The 21,114-nt window shown below is 41.3% G+C and overlaps 2 protein-coding genes across 12 annotated transcripts in view; one reads left to right on the top strand and one right to left on the bottom strand.

Moving 5' to 3' along the window:
* obscn (obscurin, cytoskeletal calmodulin and titin-interacting RhoGEF) overlaps positions 1 to 12,741 on the top strand; it is a 212,538-nt gene extending 199,797 nt beyond the window's left edge. For all 11 annotated transcript variants that reach the window (XM_062957387.1, XM_062957386.1, XM_062957385.1 and 8 more), the window contains 10 exons: positions 229 to 339; positions 697 to 864; positions 1,121 to 1,243; positions 1,788 to 1,958; positions 3,313 to 3,403; positions 4,687 to 4,926; positions 6,473 to 6,696; positions 7,160 to 7,235; positions 7,781 to 7,930; positions 10,131 to 12,741. In XM_062957387.1, the coding sequence (XP_062813457.1) occupies positions 229 to 339; positions 697 to 864; positions 1,121 to 1,243; positions 1,788 to 1,958; positions 3,313 to 3,403; positions 4,687 to 4,926; positions 6,473 to 6,696; positions 7,160 to 7,235; positions 7,781 to 7,930; positions 10,131 to 10,305 (1,529 nt within the window). In that variant the 3' untranslated portion in view covers positions 10,306 to 12,741. The remainder of the gene's footprint in view (positions 1 to 228; positions 340 to 696; positions 865 to 1,120; positions 1,244 to 1,787; positions 1,959 to 3,312; positions 3,404 to 4,686; positions 4,927 to 6,472; positions 6,697 to 7,159; positions 7,236 to 7,780; positions 7,931 to 10,130) is intronic.
* A 4,774-nt stretch (positions 12,742 to 17,515) lies between these two features.
* LOC100551876 (5-beta-cholestane-3-alpha,7-alpha-diol 12-alpha-hydroxylase) lies at positions 17,516 to 20,360 on the bottom strand. Its single transcript, XM_003221901.4, has one exon. The coding sequence runs from the start codon at positions 20,318 to 20,320 to the stop codon at positions 18,791 to 18,793; it is 1,530 nt and encodes a 509-aa protein (XP_003221949.1). The 5' UTR covers positions 20,321 to 20,360; the 3' UTR covers positions 17,516 to 18,790.
* Between the last annotated feature and the right edge of the window lie 754 nt (positions 20,361 to 21,114).

Genomic DNA, 21,114 nt, shown 5'->3' with positions numbered 1-21,114 from the left:
CACAATTCTAGAATAAAGTAGAGGTTGACCATGGAGTTGTCCTGAAGGACCTAGAGAATCTTCAGATTTTTTAAAAAATAGTATTTTTCTTTGTGTTTTTTCAACTTTTGCAAAGGCCCTGTACGCCTAGTCTCCACGAAAATGGAGAGCCCACTGCTTTTTCCATTACTGCTGCTCATGGTTCTATATTTTAGAAAAACCCTATACCCATCTCTCTCTCTTTTTCAGCTCCATCTTTTGTGGAAGAGCTTACTGACCAGACCATTTCCTTGGGTCAGTCTTTAACACTCTCTTGCCGGACATCATCCCGTTCGTCTCCTCGTACTGAGTGGTTCAAAGGTGATGTAAACTCCTTCCAGGGCTGGTCATGATATCTTATCAACAAGTTGGCTTTTGGCCAACTAAAGGGTGATTGACAAGGTGCTTCTGTGTAGATTAGACCTTATCTACTTACACATTATCCCATCTAGTTAATTTCCCAGGCTAAATGGAAAAGAAGAGAGAGCCCTGTTTCTTTTCTAGCTTTGCATCTCCCAGATCTACCCAAGAAGAGGAAGACACCTCATATTTTATTCTCTCCAATTTGTGGAACCGGCCTAATAATATCAAATCCTTTTTCCCATGTTGTTCCCCTGAACCCAGTGGGATTTAATGCACAATGCTTCACCGATTTCCCTTTTTGCTTCCACTTCCCAGATGGAGCAGCCCTTCGCAGCACGGACCGGATCCTAATCTCATCTACGCTCAAACATTACCAGCTTTTAACTATATTAGCAGCTACAAGAGAAGATTTCGGCACTTACACCTGTGTGGCCACCAACTCCCAGGGCACCATTTCTACCTCCTGTGTAATAAGGAGAGCAGGTAATGTCAGGAATTATTTCCCCTTTGCTCTCCTGAGCATGAAATTGGCAAAAGCATCATTGGAAAGAAGGTCCCCAGGTCACTTCCTTCTGACCTTCCAACTTTACAAGTGCTTAGCTTCTTTCCATAGCTTTCACTCCTCCAAAAATATTAAGCACTCCAGGACCAAAGGCATGCTTGTAATCACTTAGTACGCAGAATAGAAAGGGTTTTATTCTACCGGCCACATGATTCATCTTGTCTTCTTTTCTGACAGAGGCACCTTCCAACCCACCAGCTCCTGATATTGTTGATGTCCTTGAAGATGGAGTGCAGCTGGCTTGGGAGCCGGTGGACATGAAAACCTCAGTGACCTACTCTGTTTTGTGCAAAAAGGATGGTAAAAGAGAACTCCATTCATCTTCACATCTTGAGAAAAAATACACCTCTTCCATGTGCTCTCTGTGGAGGCCTTGCTTTAGCTCCCAAAGCCCTACCCTGACACTTATTAAAAGGAGTTTGTCAGAAGATATAAATACCCAAAAGGCAACAGATCTTGGAAGCTATGCAGGGTCAGCCATGTTTAATACTTCAATGGGGAAACTGCCAATGAATTCCAGGTGCTGTTGGCTCTGGCAAAGCCATGTCTTGAGTTTTCCTTGTCTAGGAAATCCACAGTACATTCATGGGGTCACCATAAGACAATAAGCAACTTAATGGCACATGTACACTCATTATTGACTCTTCTATGTTGTACCTGGTTTAGCTATCTGCACTGTCCCAAATCTGTGGGTTATTCCAGAGGTTCAAACAAACTCTGGTGCTTCCCACAACTTTAGTCTCTTTTTTGAAAAGTACAGTCCCTAGAATACATTTTTTCAACCTATTGCAATTATAACCGCATTGCCAGGTTCAAATACAAATCCCTTTTCTTCTTTTTCAAGATGGAGAGTGGAAGACTTTGGCCAGCGACATCTCAGACTGCTGCTATACCGTCGAACATCTCCCCGAGGGCTTGGTCTACTCCTTCCGGATTGCCTGCGTCACCAAAGCCGGCGTGGGTCCCTACAGCAACCCAACGGCCAAAGTGAAAATTGGCGAAAGGGATCAAGAAGGTATTTTCATATTCCAAACCAAATGAGTTAGTGCAGTACTGAAGTGATGGTTCTGGGATCAGTGCTGGTCTGTGAGTTGTCAGTGGCTGATTCTTGGTATGTTCCCAATAAATAAAGAAGCTATTGTAGCCAATGGACACAAATATCATAGTTGTCCTTGACACAGAGGGGAAAATTCTCCTTTCTCACATCAGGTAGCTTGAGAGACACCGAGATAAGAGTACTTACCTATGAGAAGCTTATGGGGTCAGTAGCCCTATGGTCAATTGAAATGATTAGTCTCACTATAGTACAGGGGTCCCCAAACTAAGGCCCGGGGGCCGGATGCGGCCCTCCGAGGTCATTTATCTGGCCCCCGCCCTCAGTTTTATAATATAATATATTGTATATACATATAATATTGATAATAATATTATAATGTAATACAATATAACACTAATAATAATACCATATAATAATATTGATTATATGTTCTATATTACATATAATATTACTAATAATATTACAGTATAGTGGTATAGTTCAATATAGTAATATATAATGCTAATATTGTGCTATGCTAATAATATATTGTATGCACATATAATTTGTAAGCCACTCTGAGTCCCCTTTGGGGTGAGAAGGGTGTGATACAAATGTAGTAAATAAATGCAGTAAATAAATAAGTAATAAATACATAAATTTTAGACTTAGGCTCGCCCAAAGTCTGAAATAACTTGAAGGCACACAACAACAACAACAACAATCCTAATTAACTTGACTATCTCATTGGCCAGAAGCAGGACCACACTTCCCATTGAAATCCTGATCAATGTATGTTGGTTAAAATTGTTTTTATTTTTAAATATTGCATTGTTATTTCACTGTTCTTGTTGTTGTTGTTGTTTTTGCACTACAAATAAGACATGTGTAGTGTGCATCGGAATTTGTTTGTATTTTTTTTTTCAAATGATAATCCGGCCCCTCAACAGTCTGAAGGATTGTGGACCGGCCCTCGGCTTAAAAAGTTTGAGGACCCCTGCTATAGTATAATAGAATCATGGATACATTGAATCATAGAGTTGGAAAAGACCACAACAACCATCTGGTCCCACCCCTTGCCATGCACAGACAGAAATAGCATATAAGAGAATCTTTGCTTTATCATTTTTGGTAACATTGGGCAACTGCAAGGAGCTTTCAGTAACATGCCTTTCTCAGGATCCAGTCATGAAAATGTAGTGCCAAAAACCTCTAATCCAGTAATTGGCTTTAGCAGGAGATGCCATGAGTCTCCCTGTTGCCTGCAGCAGTGTTTGTGTTTCAACTTGGCTTGATTTGGCATTTCCTCCACTGCCACCCCCTCCCCTTCCAGCATTCCAGGCTCAAGAGGCAGCGGACGACAAAATGACTGCTCCAGCTCAGCCAACCCACCAGACCTATGCCTTCCAGACAGAGATTAAAAGGTACAGGCTTTGATTTCCACAGAACAACGTCTTTGCAGGCATCCTCACCTCTCCTCTCCTTAGCACCGAAACCTTTTCCAGGTTGCACAAGTTTAGGAAGTTGTCAGGGCAGGCTTTTAAATCAAAGGGAGTACAGTCATGCCTTTGGCATGCATGGCACATTTGAAGTGCAAGAAGCTCATGGGGACTATTAGAATGTGGTGATTCTTTTTGATCTAAAGATTTTACTGTCTTGTCCTCAAAGACAATCCATGCTCTGCATGCACTCCTCCTGGGTCTCTGAAGGTCAAAGAAGGCAAACTGTAAGTGAAATAAATAAAGCCATCAGAATAAAGGAGGAGGCAGAAGACTTGTAGGAAGAGTTGTAGCTTGGCACAATGCAGTGTAGAATTAATGCAACTAGACTTTAATCTCCACGGTTGAATACTATTGGAACATGGGAGTTGTAGTTTTACAAGGTTTTTTTAGCATTGTCTAGCAAAGAGTGCTGGTACTGAAGTACAAACTATGAAGAGTTGTAGAGAGCGCGGACCCACAGTCTGAGCCTCTTTGAGTATCAGTTCTTATTTTTTCTGTTATTTGTTTGCATTTGTTCTTGAAGTTCAAATAAATATTAAATTTAAAAATAACCCCAAAATTACAGGAAGCAGGAGTTGAGCCCTTTCCCATGAAGACGTGGTAAGTAGAATTGGGCCTGAATAATCTGTTTCATCTATTTCTTTCATGGTTTTATACCATTTTGTCCATTCGGATGGCACAGAATGGTACAACCCCCTCCGGAACTAAAAGAACAGAGAAATGGAAAAAAAGGGGGGAATGGTAGCTGTTTGGTCAGCTGATTTTTGGTGCTTGGCTGTAGGCACTGGCTGGCAGGGCCTACAGCCAAGCGCTGAACATTCAACACTCATAGGCCCAGCTGGCGGGTCTACAGCTCAAATGTAGGCCCTAGCAGGCCCTGATGCTATGGCACCCAAGGCATGAAAAACTTTTTGGGACCTTGGACGAAAAATCTCATTTGTATAGGTGCCCGTTTCCATAAGCGGCATACAGAAACAGGGCCATACAAATGGAACAAATAGAAACGGGTAGCGATTCCATACAAATGCATGAGACTAGTGGTAAGTGTTTCCCCTCTTTGTCCATCTGGTAGAAATAGTACCAAAATGTGAAATGATTTGACTTTGAAAGCCATGGAAGAATGGGCTGGTGATGCCCGACCTTTGGAGGAATTGAGGTTAACCTTGGTTATGTGTCTTTTTCCTTCTTCTTTTTCCTTGGAGCAGAGGCCGCTTCAGCATTACCAAACAGTGCCGAGAAAAGCTCAGCGGGAACCCCTTGGCTGCCAAAATCATCCCTTACAGGCAAGAAAACAAGGAGGCTGTGCTCATGGAGTATCACATTCTGCGGAAACTTCACCACACCAACATCGGGCAGTTGCAAGGGGCTTATGTGAGCCCAAGGCACTTGGTGCTGATCATGGAGCTCTGCGTTGGGCCCGAACTCCTGAATGCCTTGGCTGGAAGGTAAATCCATCCATCCTTTAAGCCAGGGGTCCTCAAACTTTTTAAGCCGAGGGCCGGTCCACAATCCTTCAGACTGTTGAGGGGCCGGATTATCATTTGAAAAAAAAATACAAACAAATTCCGATGCACACTGCACATGTCTTATTTGTAGTGCAAAAACAACAACAACAACAAGAACAATGAAATAACAATGCAATATTTAAAAATAAAAACAATTTTAACCAACATACATTGATCAGGATTTCAATGGGAAGTGTGGTCCTGCTTCTGGCCAATGAGATAGTCAAGTTAATTAGGATTGTTGTTGTTGTTGTTGTGTGCCTTCAAGTTATTTCAGACTTTGGGCGAGCCTAAGTCTAAAATTTATGTATTTATTACTTATTTATTTACTGCATTTATTTACTACATTTGTATCACACCCTTCTCACCCCAAAGGGGACTCAGAGTGGCTTACAAATTATATGTGCATACAATATATTATTAGCATAGCACAATATTAGCATTATATATTACTATATTGAACTATACCACTATACTGTAATATTATTAGTAATATTATATGTAATATAGAACATATAATTAATATTATTATATGGTATTATTATTAGTGTTATATTGTATTACATTATAATATTATTATCAATATTATATGTATATACAATATATTATATTATAAAACTGAGGGCGGGGGCCAGATAAATGACCTCGGAGGGCCGCATCCGGCCCCCGGGCCTTAGTTTGGGGACCCCTGCTTTAAGCTATGATACTTCCTTTCTGCTTTCCCTTCGCTTTTGTCTTCTCTGCTTCCCCAGCACAAATTTTTAGATGTCCAGTTTCTGGTGTTTTTGTGGGCAAGGGAATAGGAAGTTAAAGAGGACCCATTCCTATAAACAAGAGAGTTTGCAAGTCCTTTTCCAGCTGTGGTGTGATAGCAGGTCCGGTTATGGAATTGCTTCAGCTGGAAATTTTAAGTAACCTTTCCCTATTGCAAAATAGTAGGAGAAAATCGGAGGTGGGAGAAATAATCTAACAAATATTTGACTTTAAGAGAGCTTTATTGTCATGTCTTTTCTCCTTGGGAAAAATATTGTATATCAAGTTGGCTTTTGTATCCATAGATTCTACATCCATGGGCTTAACCATCAATGGCATGAAGATATTCCCCACTAAATAATAGCCAAAAAGGAAACTTTAACTTTGCCATTTTGTATAAGGGACAGCATTTTACTATTCTATTAAAACCATACTTGTTCCTTATTGCCATACTTGTACCCAGCAAAGACTATCTGGAAATGTTTTCATAGACTTAGATCCAAGTGCTACTTCCAACTAGAGCAGATTTCCTAAATCAATACATTTTGGCTTACTTAATTGTTACTAATAAAGTGGATCTGCTCGGCTCACAATTAGTGACTGCATTTAGGCTATTGTTTGTCTTTCAGGAAAACATTTATGTGCATTCCTGGAGTTTGCACAGTCAAAGCTGAGGATGAATCTTGTGAGAAACCTAGACAACTGTTGGGTTTGACTCAATTCTTCTCCTTAGGTCATCCTATTCAGAGGTGGAAGTCAGAGACTATCTCTGGCAGATTCTCAGTGCAGTCGAGTATCTCCATGCTCAGAATATCCTGCACTTGGACCTAAGGTCTGAAAATATGATTATCACTGAGCCGAATCTGCTTAAAATCCTCGACTTTGGCAATGCCCAGTTCTACACACCAGACCGAGTCATTACCTTGGATGGGTGTACCGACTATGTGGAAACTATGGGTAAGTATGGCTCAACAGGGATTTGTAAGCACAGCATAGCATAGACCAAGTGAGTGTTGTTTGTTTCAGTCCTTTGAATGCCCGATTCATCCCAAGCATGACCAGCAGCGTTCTTTGACTCTGATGTCAGGGGGGCTCTGTATCTGTTCTAGGGTTTAGTCTAAACTTCAAAGTGATGCTTCCCAAACTTTGGTGCTCCATGTTTGGGATTTCAATTCTTAATGATCCCCAAGGTTTCTGAGAGTTAGTCCCTGTAGTTTAGGACCTCTAAGGAACTTTCCAAGGTGCTGAATCTTTCTGGAGGTATGGCTTAGTACTTTGGCCAGCTTCTTTAAATCTTTGGCTAAAACCAAGAGCAGAGAGACTCAGTACCATATCAGTCTCAGAGTGACCTCCTGACATTGGACTACTGCTCTTGAACCAGTTAATATTGAGTTCTCCTAACATGAACATGTCTTATTAGCTTCAGAACTTCTCTCAGACAAAGGAGCTGTCCCTCAAACCGACATCTGGTCTGTTGGTGTTACAGCTTTTATCATGTAAGTTGCCTTGCATCTTTTTTCTCCTTCTTTATAGGTGTAACTTTAAAATTTTCTAGGATTGTTAAGACAAAAAAAACATGCAAGGGAAGTTTGTCGCACAAATGCATCCTTTACAGAGGATAAGCAATGTTTCTTGACTGCTAAGATGAACAGAAATATGTTTCTGCATGTGTCTTTTTCCTCCATTTCTATATTTCTTTGCTGAAATGGAGCTGCCACTTTTTAATTGGCATTTTATAAAGATTTCTAATATAGGTAGGTGTAGAAAAAAACAAATATGGGCCAGTGCCCCAAGCAAAAAAAACCCTGTTGTTCCCTTTGTATTGTGAAAAGAGATGGCGAGAGACCAGAGGATAACAGAGGATAGAACATAAGACTTGTGGAGAGTCTTGTCTTCCATCTCTATTGGAAGATTTAGTTTCTCCAGCATGACTATGTTTCCACTTCTGCTGGAGAACCTAGAAGTTTCCAGAGAATTTTCTCTTTGGGAATCTATAGGAGCAATAGCAAATATCTGTATCATTGTGTTTTTATGTCCGAAGGTTAAGTGCCGAGTACCCCATCCATTCTGAGGCTGCCTGCGACTTTGGGAGACTCGTCAAACGAGAGAAAGTCAAGCTGAACAAATGCTATGCTGGCCTTTCTGGAGGTGCGGTCTCATTCCTCCAAAGCACACTTTCCTCTAATCCATGGTAAGAATATTCTATTCTTGAGAATATTCCCCCCCCCCCCCAAGTATTTGTATATTTGCTCTTGTTTCTTGAACCCTACCCCAGGGCTGTTTTATTAATGCAAGGTCAGTATGGCTCTTTGCTTGCTCCCAAACAGACAGTAAGTGGAGAGAAGTCAAACCAGCTTGCAAAGGTCATATTTTTGGACAAGTAAAATATTGGGTCCCTATAGTTGGGATGGCAACTTACAATCCCTGGGGCCTTCTAGGTTGTCCAACTCTGTTTAAGGAGTGGGCAACTTTGGTGCATCAGGGGCACATTTTCTGTCCATGGGACATTTTGGTGATCAGAAAATGCTCCCTCAAAAGAGGAAGAAATCTGAAGTGGGTGAATTTGTCTTTTCCTTGCTTCTGGCCATTGCAGTGCCCTGTACTGACATCAACAGAGGTGTGTCTGGGGAGAAGGAGGAGGGATTTATCCCTTACTTCTCCTTGATCACCCAAATCCCTTTGCAAATATTGGTTCCTGTGATGGCCAGAAGCTCTCCTGCAACCATCCAGCAGCAGTGACAGTAACAGGGAAGGGAAGTTCAAGTGGTTGGGCCAATGCTTTTTGACCAGCTGGATCATGTAGACCACCTCATAGTCAGGCATGGAGTATGCTGTCTATGTTAATGCAACAGAAATATGATAATCTGAGTTAAGTAAACAACCCATGCTGCCAGCAGTGCATGAGTTAAACCAATGAAATGTAGAGCATGGGTAGAACAAAGCGGAGGTTCAGTTTCATAACTACAGGCAGGCTGGACTCTGCATTCATGAGGTGATAAGAGTTAGTATAAAATGTAAGCAATCACCATTGTTCTGCCTCTTCCTTCGTTATCATGCAAACAAGTACAGTAGAGTCTCACTTATCCAATGTTCTGGATTATGCAATGCATTTTTTGTAGTCAATGTTTTCAAAACATCGTGATATTTTGGTGCTAAATTCGTAAATACAGTAAATGCTACATAGCATTACTGCGTATTGAACTACTTTTTCTGTCAGATTTGTTGTATAACATGATGTTTTGGTGCTTAATTTGTAAAATCATGACCTAATTTGATGTTTAATAGGCTTTTCCTTAATCCCTCCTTATTATCCAACATATTCACTTATCCAACATTCTGCCGGCCCATTTATGTTGGATAAGTGAGACTCTACAGTAAGTGTTACTGCAATGACTGAAAAGTAAACAAAGATAACGAGCAGCTTAGAGAAAAGAAAGTGCTTGGAGCCAGTTAATTGGATAGTAATAGCATTTCAGCCAGCTAGTTGTAATGACATATGTGACTGTCTCTGGGGCCAGTCCAGAGAATTACTTCTGCAAATTAGCCATGAATTAAGTGGACACGTATACAAACTTGTAGTTAGTGCTACAAGACTTCAGCTTTGGACTTCAGCTCCCAGACTCTTGGATCATTGGCCAAAGCAGCTGGGGCTTCTGAGAGCTGAAGTCCAAAACACTTGGAGGACCAGAGATGGGGAATCACTGTCCTAGATCTTGAACAGAAATGCCAGTCTGAGATGGGTTTTCTGCCTGTTAAGCTTATGTTTGTTTGTTTATTTATTTATTTATTTATTTATTTACAGTATTTATATTCCACCCTTCTCACCCCGAAGGGGACTCAGGGTGGATCACATTATATACATATAGGGCAAACATTCAATGCCCATCAACACATCGAACCGAAACAGAGACAGACAGACGCAGAGGCAATTTAACCTCCTGAGGGGATGTTCGATTCTGGCCACAGGGGGGAGCAGCTGCTTCATCATCCACTCTGACGGCACTTCCTCATTCCAACTTGCCTCCCCACTTTTATAAGTGGTACCTTATTTCCTACTTGATAGATGCAACTATCTTTCAGTTTGCTAGGTCAACAACGAGCAGGGGCTATTTTTTATTTTTAATTGACAGGTGCTCACCCCGCCATGGGCTGGCCTCGAACTCATGACCTCATGGTCAGAGTGATTTATTGTAGCAGGCTACTCACCAGCCTGCGCCACAGCCCGGCCCAGTCCCTCTCAAACCAGTAAAACAGAATGCATTCTGCGACTAAACCTTCTAGGCAAGCTGGTTGATCTTCTTTGCCTCTAGTCAAGAGATGTGAAAAGCAACCTTTCTTGGAAAAATGATGCTGTCACCTCAACTAAAGCCATCTTTCTCGTTCCCTGCTAGGAGGCGGCCAACAGCATCTGAATGCCTCCAGTCTCCGTGGCTGCAAGAGACAGGCCTGGATGAGAGGCAGCAGGCCACAGTGTCTTTCTCCACTACCAAGCTGAGGAATTTTATGGCTGAACGGGAAAGAAAAAGAGCTCTGCTATGCTCAAAGTACGGTGTCATGGCTGTGTAGTAAAGGATGGGCAAACTTGAATTCAAAGACAAGGCTATATTCATTTGGAATATCAGTATGCAAAGGGATGTTGTAGAATTTTGGAGACTAACTGAGAGAAAGAAGTTGTAACGTAAGCGTAGTCCACGTTCCCAGATGCATGGAGACCATCTTGATAACTCTCAGGCTCCTGTTTATCCTCCCTTTACAAATGCCCACTCAAAAGATTTGATACCTGCTGTTTAATAATTCTTGATTGTTTTTTTCATGTCAAGAGCGACTTGAGAAACTGCAAGTTGCTTCTGGTGTGAGAGAGTTGGCCGTCTGCAAGAACGTTGTCCAGGGGACGCCTGGATGTTTTGATGTTTTTACCATCCTTGTGGGAGGCTTCTCTCATATCCCTGCATGGGGAGCTGGAGCTGATAGAGGGAACTCATCCATGCTCTCCCCAGGTTGGATTCAAACTGGCAACTTTCAGGTCAACAATCCAACCTTCAAGTCAGCACTCCTGCTGGCACAAGGGTTTAACCTGCTGCACCATAATGCTCCCTTTTTTGATACTGCAATGGGCAAGCTCTTCTAACCCAAGTTAGCACCTTGCTTGCCTCTTTAGATAGGTCCAGTTGCAATAGCCACTGTATCTTGATTAAGGGGTAGATGTCACTTCATAGTTCCTGGACTCGTCTATTTTATTCTGCAATGCTTTCTTTCTGAAATTATCATAATAGACAACTGTTAGATTGACACAATAAGTCAGCAAGAGACAAAGCGCCCCAACGTATTGGCATAGTTAGGTGTGCCACTAATGGTAAGCTTGGTTTCTTCTTAATGGAGATTCTGTGATAAGGTTTTCTTGGCTGAGTAAACTTTTCAAACCCAAACTATCTAAAAATGCCCTTTCTGCCATTGGTACTGACTCACTGTTGTCTAGATATACAAGAAAGATGCATCTTCACATGCAGTGGAGTCTCTGTCCTTCTGCAAAGTTGTCCATTAGGTCTAAGAAAGTATATGAGAATCATGCATTGCTTTGTGATCCCATGGCTGGAGATTCAAAAGCATCATTTCCATATGATGAAGAGATTTGTCCATGTAGGAGAATCTTTCATAGTCTTACGTAATAGTGTTTGTTGTTGCGGTGTGCCTTCAAGTCCTTTCCAACTTATAGCAACCCTAAGGCGAACCTCGCAGGGTGTGTTCTTGGCAAGATAGGCTCAGAAGGAGTTTGCATTTGCCTTCCTCTGTGGCCGAGAGAGTGTGACTTATCCAATGAGTTTCCAAGCCTGAGTAAGGACTCCAACCCTGGTCTACAGAGTCATAGTCCAACACTCAAAGCACTACACTAAACCGGTCTCCTCCTTGTGTATTTGGGTTTCATTCTGCTTTAAAACACATGTAATCTGATAGGACAGGATGCTGATGTGTATTGGTGTGCAGCTCAACAATATCTAGAGAGATTCAACTCTGGTTTGAAGGAAGTTTATCTGGACTGGAAAAGAAAGATTGTTGAGCTTGGATTTTGACTGTCTGGATAAATAAGAAATTTAGTTTTTTTACCAGACATATTCACAACAAAGTAACTACCTGGATTTAACAGACGGCACTCTAAAAGATGCCATTTTTTAAAAAAGTTTGAGGTTTTATTGGAAATATGGAGAGAGAAACCATAAGAGGGAATGTTATTTATTTAAATGTAAAGTTTTGCTTTGAATTATCCTGCTAGTACTAGCAAAAGTTTCCCATAATGCAGAATTGTTTGCCTGATTTCTGTTGCTAGTCCTGTCAAAAGTGGATCCATTGACTCAATGCTATTTATCTAAGGCCCTTTCCACACAGCTGTAGAAAATCCACATTGAACAGATTATATGGCAGTGTGGACTCAGATAACCCAGTTCAAAGCAGATATTGGGGTTGTCGGCCTTGATATTCTGGGATTCATGGCTGTATGGAAGGGCCCTAAGTAAATCGAATGGGCCTAAACTAGTTGAGTTTTTTTTCTGTGTCAGGAGCGACTTGAGAAACTGCAAGTCCCTTCGGTGTGAGAGAATTGGCTGTCTGTAAAGATATTGTCCAGAGGACACCCAGATGTTTGATGTTTTGCCATCCTTGTGGGAGACTACTCTTATGTCCCCGCATGGGGGGCTGGAGCTGACAGAGGGAGCTCACCCACTCTACCTGGATTCGAACCCCCAATCTGTCAGTCAGCAGTCCTGCCAGCACAAGGATTTAACCCATTGCACCACTGGTGGCTCCTAGTTGAGATTAACAAACACGATTCTAACCATTATTTTGATTTTAATGTTAGCCTCAAGCCTGTTAGTATATTTTATTCTGTATATGATGTGAAAGCCTTTGTTCCTTGGTTTGCATGCATTTTAAAAAGCACAGCAAGAGATATTTATGAACACAGTGTTGTTTTGTTAAATAAATTATTTTAATAAAGATTTTATGCCAGAATGCCTGGTTTTGACTGTCTTGTATTCAGAAGAAAGTTTGTGTTTCCCAGATCACCACCAATAAAAAAGCCCATATTATTTCTCCCCATACCATGTTTACAAAAACAATGGACTAATGTTACTGCACTTCGGTTTATTACATCACAGAAGACTGGCTCCTCCCAATCCATTTGAAATGTCACATTATGTATTATTATTATTATTATTATTATTATTATTATTATTATTATTATTTATTTGATACACAACAAGATTAGTACACAGAAAACAAGAACACTCTGCTGACTTTTGCACTGGATCACACATCAGATACTTCCCAAGTGCCAAGGACTGTGTAATGTATTGGCAAATAATGCGTGCAGATCTGAGTAGGGTGGCCTTTTGCAGCTAACAGGTGGTAATTTTGTCAGAGTCCGTTGTTTTCAAGTACAGACCAAGGTGATCCCACCAATTTTTTGTCACAGGCAGATGGTATTTGTGGCACAAGTTTCAATGGATCATCTGAGCAATGGTATTATGCATCTGCTTGTAGTCCATCTGCACGATATTCTTGCAGAAGCTGAGTATGTGATCCGTCGTTTTAGCTGCTCCCTTGCAGAGTCTACACTTGGAATCTGTTGTTGACTTTTCAATTTTGGCTTTGATGGCATTCATTCTAATAGTTTGTTCTTGGGCTGCAAGAATCAGACCCTACGTCTCCTTTTTCAAAGTTCAATTTCTGAGCCACATCCATGTTTTTTCCTTGTTAATTTGGCTCTCAATGTTTCCCAGGAACTGTCCATGGAGAGCCGCCTTTTGCCAGTTTTCTCTTCTGCTCTGCCTTGTATTTCTATGGTGTTCACTCTTTGTCTTTTGCACTTTAAGCAGCTTTCTCCTATTGACTTCCATCAATGTTGGTTCTTGACTGTGTTTCACATAATTTGCCAGTGCATGTTTCTCTTCTTCTACAAGACATATTCATCATCACCATCGTCATCATGATTATTATTTTGTGCAATAATGTGGCCTGGAAGTCTCAATCTACCCTTCTTGTGAGATTTTAGCTGATGGAATGCATGCTAACTCACCTTCCTCCTCCTCCTGAAGTTTCACATCCATCCACCTCCACAGCTGCAGTAACATAGAAATAACATTGCAAGCTGCTTGTTCAAGCCTAGTTTGGCCAGCATCTTGTTAAGAACACATACATGTGGAGTATGTAAAATGGTGCAACACGGGGCAAGAGACATGTTCTGCTGGCAGCAGTATAAGCATAGGTGTGCATACAGTTACATTGAACATTTTGGTTATATGTTATGCATTGAGAAGTTTCACATTGAAATTTGTTGTGGCACAATGGCACCATCTCGTTAACACAATGCATAATAATGCTTTTTTGCAGAACTTGGTTACTGTTAGCATTATGTATCTCTGCAAATAGATATTTATTCTATGGTTGGGTGATACTGTTTTAAAGCCATTGTCTCCAATGAAACAAAAGTTGGAGAATGACAATTCCTCAGAAAATGTGATGATGTCATAAGAATCTCAATGGCTTGTGATGTCGATCCTTCTCTCCCTTACCCTTTTCCCATTCCTTCCCAACATTTTGCCTTAACTTTTGGTTGGACTACAAGAACAGTGACTTTTATGGAAATCCTATCTTGCTTCTTATCGCAGACAATTACTGGCTAGAGAGGTTTGATTCCAGCACCTCCAGCACCCTGAACCCTTCCCTTTTCCATACTCACAGAGAAGGAGAGACTTCAAGATGCCACTGGGATTCTCATGATATCTTCACATTCTGACAAGTTCATTTTAATAAATGAATCAAAATGCATAAGTCCACAGAGTCCAAAGGTGTTCTTGTTCTCACTTCTGCCAAGTTTTTAACAGTTTATCATCAGCACTGCACGGGCAAAGATCATTGCCCTTGATTTATTTCCCATTTGCCACATGGGTTTCCCGCTTATCTCATGGGGCAAAATGCCAGGCTGAGCAGTCCAAGGACATCAGATAAATTTTAAACTCCAAGGTCTGGCTGTCAGTTCATTTTTCCCCAAAGCATTTTCCTGAACCTAATTCAGATATATTTATCTTGGGATGCATCTACACTGTAGAATTAATGCAGTTTGACATAACTTTAGCTGTTATACTTCAATGCTATAGAATCCTGGGAGTTGCAGTTTGGTGAACCACCAGCACTATTTGATAGAGAAGGCTAAAGACCTTGTAAGCCTATAAGTACTAGTTTCCATCAAATTCAGCAATGACAGTTAAAACGGTGTTAAAGCTGCATTAATTCTATATTATAGACTCACCCTTGTATAAAGAGAACAAATCACAGAGTGCTTTTCCAAAGGCAAGACCTAAGATTTTATACATATATAGAAGTAGAAAGGGGCAAGAAAACAGTAAAGAGAAATCATTATAGCCTCTACAGTGTACAATTCATGCAGTTTGACACCACATTCACTGCCATGATTCAGTACTATGGAATCAAAGGAGGTGTAGTTTGATGAGACACTACCACTCTTTGGCAGATAAAGCAAAAGACCTTGTAAAACTACAACTCCAATGATTCCACAGTAGTAGTGGTGATTTATTTAGGACCACAGTTAGAGAGGTCTGTGCCTGGCGAGCATCTGCAAAACCAGATCAGTCAAGATAGAGAACAAGCTCTCTGGTTTGAAGGTAAGCCACAGAGGTTTATTACAATTTGGCCAAAAAGGATGAAAGTATAAGCATCACTATTTATTTATTTATTTATTTATTTATTTATTTATATTTATCCTGCTTTTGTCCCATGGGTGGGACTCAAAATGGCATATAATACACTTCAAAAGGTACAAGCATAAACATGACATTTTATACAGTTCAGACTATTCAGACTTGATTGGCTGAAAAAGAGATTAGGCTGGGATCTACGTCTGGATTGGCTGGGGGTTCCCTAGACATCACAGCCTTCAGAAGGAGATTCCCATAGAGAAAAGAAAGAAAGCTAGTGGTGGGACAATTTGAAGAGCCAGTCTGTTGTAGAGACACCACTTCGGAGGGCACAGTCCAGGAGGATATGGTGACGTGGATATGCTGATGAATCTCTGATTAACTCAAGTGTCCAGTTCCATGTGAAACAAAGGTGCAAGACCCAAAAGACAAAGGTGGTGATTCCAAACAATCAAAGGCTTGGCTGCCCCTATAGAGGGTTAAGGTATTCATGTTTGCTGAGCCCCCTCTTTTGCGGGAGCAGAAGACTCTCAGCTTCAAGTTGAATGAACAAACACCCTGAGCTTTTTCTGGTAACAAAGAAGATCATCTGTCTGCATATATAACAAAGGTGTTGATTTTGATCTGGCTTGGGAAATAACGGGAGGAACCCTGGCTGAAATTTCTTTTTCCAAGGGATTATGCAAACTGAGGGCATGGGAAGGTAGCTGGCTGCCTTGTTGATACATTTTGATACATTTCATTTGATACAGTTTATACTTTTAGGATTTGACACAGTACATAAAAGATATGAGTTACACATAAAATATCAAGTTTATCCATTTACAGAAAGGTTAGATTTGATAGAGTTGGTAGGGTACAGCTGCCACTAGTTCTATTTGAGAACCTCTTGCGCTTCCACCTTTTGCAACTCTGGAGCCACGGAAAAGGTTTTAAAAAGAAAGAAAAACATCATATATCTTTTGTGGAGTCTCAATAACAATCCAGGGTGGTTGAAGGGGTGTCAAATTACATTAATTTGGTGTACTGTAGGGTATTTGATTATTTTAACAGTTTATAAATGTTTTGGGAGATATTAATTGAATTCATTGCTGCTGCTGCTGTTGCTGTTGTTGTTGTTCTACACTGTTTGTCTCTCCTCAAAGAGACTCAAAGTAGCAGTGTTATATGTGATACAAAGAATAAAGCATATAAACACTATATTTGCATGTTTAAATTGCATTGCTTTTTAATGTGAGCTGCTTTGTGCCTCAATAGAGATAAAAGCAGAATGCTGTGCTATTACTACTTACTCCAGAGTATATCAGTACAGCTCTCCATCTGTCCAGCAGGCAGAATGCATTTAGTTTCTGCATCAGGCAAAACTTTCAGGCTGTGCATGTCCCATACAAGGCCAATGCAATCTATGTAGCTGCCAAGTGATATTGCTAGAAATCTGTTTATCCTTTCATAATCTATAGGTCATGTCATTTCTGTCAGATTTTTTCTTGAAACGACCCTGGCCCTGGTTCAGAATCAATATGTGCAGACAGAGTTATCAGCTCCAGGTCTGATACAGAGGAAAGCACAAAACCTTTGGAGTGCATTGCCAAAGCCAGGAGAATGGAGGTGGTTGTTTTCATGGATTAAAATGTACCACCAGTTGAGTAACTTGAAATCCTGCCAGTTTTGATACAGGAATGACAACATGTTTGGACTCCTCCGTTGGGAGTCTGAGCAATTACAAATACAGTGTAACTGCCTGGGTTAGGATTTATCTAATGTGTTTACAGAGCTCCAAGATCTGCACACACATTGCCGATGTAATTATTGTAATTACAATGAAAAGCAAGCAGGTTACTTATGCCTATACTTCATACTGAAAGTGGGATTTTCAACTGAGAAATACACCCAGCACTCAAGTATGGGGAAACTGCAAGAGGTGGGTCCCCATGGAACCAATTGTGTTCTAGTAATACTCAACCATCACAGACAGAAGCCTGACCCTGACAAGCAGTTGTGAAATGGAATAACGTGGGGCAGGACGGAAACCCTTATCAGGTGCAACCTAAGCAACCTAAGCAACTTATAAGCAACCTAAATGTAAAGAGGAGGAGGGGAAAAATGAAGCACCCTCTAACTTCATGTCATAGCAGCACTAAAATAAAACTGAGCAATACAATAATAACAGTTGGAATTACAATAATCTCAATATATGTCAAACCTTACTGTCATACAATTCAAAGATGTAGCTGGAATATCAGGATGCAAAGGGATCTTTAAGCACCTTGGAAACAAACTCAAACATTCAAGTCAGTTATAGAAACTTCTGTATACATTTCTACTGTTGTATATGTATAAAAGGTCAGGTTTTGCCCCCAGAAAAGACCACACTGTCCGGGTCCCACCCCCACCCCCTTTCAAATAAGGCAACTACACTCTGAGCTGGTTGCAGGGAGATCTTTGAAAAAACGAACTAACAGCTTAACCTTGACATTTAAAATCCCTTCTAAGTAGTAACAACATGTAACACAATTTTTGTTCCTGGGTTATAAATGCCATTTCCTAACTGGTTGTCTCATAAACACATGGGAAAAGTTTATTAAATTGCAAAAACTTTGTTTTTGTGGTCTGTACTAAAGGTTAAAAATGGCACATTGAAACGCTTAAAATAGCAGCCACAAAAATGAAGTTTCTGGAGTAGAACAACTACCTTCCAAGTGAGTAACACATAATTAAGCAGAAAATAACACTACAAACCAGGAACAGAACATTTTTCACATTTTGTTACATACTAGTGTGATATTTATTGAGTGTCCTTGTGTGACTCTTGTTTGCCATTAATCATTCATTTTACCCTATGCGATAAGCAGAAAACTTGTCCAACAAATGCGAAATAAACCAAGGAGAATATATGAAATTAATGACTGAAATACAATGTTGAAAAAAATGTAGTTTGACACTATCAAAGCTCCATCCTAGGGACTCTGAGGATGTGTAGTTTGGTGTGGCAACACACCACTTTGATAGAGAAAGAAAAATAACTCAAAAGCTATAACTCCCACAATTCCATAACATTGAGTCACTAGCAGTTAATGTTAGGTCAAAGTGCTATACTTCTACAGTGTAGGTGGTTTCTTAGTCTACAAGCTTATGTTACCAACATCGTTTTCTCAGTCTCTAAAGTGATACAAGACTGCTTTGCAATCTTACAGTACTAGGAAACATTACTTTCTTCTGCCTAACCAAATGCTTTCTTCTGCTTACAAAAACACAGAATTGATGTTTAAATGTTAGGTCCCTACAAAGGTATTTGGGTCCAAAACCAGGCAGGTCTCTGACTCCTGATTTGTGTTCTGTATCACTCAGTAGCGCAACCGATACCTGAACTGGATATCATGTGTGGGCTGCATGACGCCAAACCCAAAACGCCTTTTATCTATTGGAGGAATTTTGTCTTCTGGGTTCACCAGCTCCATCTCAAAACAAGTGACCATGAGGAAGGCAAAGAGCTTGATCTCATTGACTGCAAAGAAACGCCCCGGGCATATGGAGACCCCTGCCCCCCATGGCATGGTGGCATATTTCACCTTTTCCCCATTCTTATAGAATTCCTTTTTGTTGCCATCCGTGGTGAGGAAGCGGTCGTGCTTGAAAACAAGGGGCTCAGGGTGGATTTCTGGGTCCATATGGGTCAAATAGGGGAAAATGGCAACCTTATCCCCTTTACGCAAAGCATATGCCCTCCCATCATTCATTTTGAGCTGCATGTCTTCCAGCACAGCGCGGATCAGCATCGGAGCCGCTCCCATCCTTAGGGCCTCTTTCACGGCACTGTCCAAGACTGGGGTTTGGCCTAACATCTCCCGGGTCACATTCAGCACTTCATTGCCCGGCTTCAGCTCCTGGCCAGAATCTCTCACCACTGCGGTCACTTCTTTCCTCACCTCCTCCATGGCCTGGGGGTTCTTTAGAAGGTGTGCAAGGAGCCAGAAGGAAGCCGGACCCGTGTTGCCTTGAGCTGCCCAGAGAAGCAAAAACATAAACCGATCCCGCATGTGCTCGGGCATGCCAGTCTCAGCAAGCTGCTGCTGCTGGTCATTGATCCAGCCACTGATGTTGTCTTTCTGGTAGACATTCTTCACCGAGAGGATGTTCCAGAAGTAGCTCCATAGACTCTCAACTTCTTTCTTTTCTCCAAAAGACAACATTGAATAGGATAAGCGGGGAAAAAGCTGGTCATACTTGCGGAATTCCTTAAAGATTTCTTCAGACTCCTTGAGGTCCTGCTTTAAGGCACTTTCCTTCTCCTTCTCACTCTTACCAGGCTTGTTTCCATACAAAGCGAAATATCCAGCCCTGAAGACCATATTATAGCAGAAGTGGAACAACCCATCTTGATTCCAGGGCTTCGGGCTTTCTCCAGAGCCCAGGTCGTGAAGCATCACCTTCTGCAAGCTGTCCATCATGGCTTGTGTCATCACCACCAGCCCATCTCCTTTAAGGTGCTTGACACTAGATGTCTCTATTACCTTATGGGTCTTTTCAGAAGGCCGGAAGGCAAACACATTACTGACAAGTTCAGAGGCAAAGGTAATAAAATCCAGCTTGGCTCTTCCTTCTTTCACCACGGCTCCAAAAGACAGTGGGTCTATCAGAAAGGTGAAGTAGTGTCCAGCGATCAATACAGTGAAAACGTCACCGTGTTTCTTGTGCATCCGCTGGAGGAAACTGAGAGTGTCATTCCTGAAGTTCAAGCCATGCCCTAGCCAGGGAATGAGGCCTTTATCCACGGGGGGCTCATTGGCTCTCCGCTTACGAAATGCCCCTACCAGGTAGAGCCCCCCTAGGATGGCTGCCAGGAGGGCACATAGGACCATCAGCCAGAAATCCATCTCTCTCTCTCTCTCTCGGAGCTCTGTGGCAAAACAAGTCAGGTTAGCAGGTTGACGATCTGGGACTGAGGGTGGAGCCGGAGAACTTTGAACACATAAACTGAGCTTAACCCTTGTTATGCATATTTGTATCCAATAAAGGCACCTCCTGCGTGCTATAGAGGATAACATCTGGCTTATGTCAGGAAGCAATGAGGAATCCTTGACAAGGATTAAAGTATGTGCTCTTTGTTAATTCTGCATCTCAATTTGGTATATAATCATTGAGGAATAAAGCTTGAAACAACACATTTTTCTTCCTATGCAGCATTAATAATAATAATAATAATAATAATAATAATAATAATAATAATAATACACTACAAATTACAAACTAAACTACAAACTACAAACTAAACTACAAACTAGAGCTGACAGCTGGCACAACAAAGAATTGCATGGACAGTTCCTTGACAAAATTGAAGGAAAAGCTGATAAGAGAAGACCTGGCTCTGGCTCACGAATGGGACCCTGAAGAAGGAGACAGAAGGCCTGATCCTTGCAGCCCAGGAGCAAGACATCAGGACAAAGGCAATTCAGGCCAAGATCGAAAAATCAACTGATGACCCAAAATGCAGACTGTGCAAGGAAGCTGATGAAACCATTGATCATATCCTCAGCTGCTGTAAGGAAATCACACAGACTGACTACAAACAGAGGCACAACTATGTGGCCCAAATGATTCATTGGAACTTATGACTCAAGTACCACCTCCCAGCAGTAAAGAACAGGTGGGATCACAAACCTGCAAAGGT

This window comes from Anolis carolinensis, chromosome 6, assembly GCF_035594765.1.
Source record: "Anolis carolinensis isolate JA03-04 chromosome 6, rAnoCar3.1.pri, whole genome shotgun sequence".
Lineage (NCBI taxonomy): Eukaryota > Metazoa > Chordata > Lepidosauria > Squamata > Dactyloidae > Anolis > Anolis carolinensis.
Note: the sequence above shows the minus strand (reverse complement) of the source record. Positions and strands in the feature narration are given on the sequence as shown.

Excerpts from the sequence above, each read along its gene's own strand:
- LOC100551876 (XM_003221901.4), bottom strand. The coding sequence starts at position 20,320 with ATGGATTTCTGGCTGATGGTCCTATGTGCCCTCCTGGCAGCCATCCTA.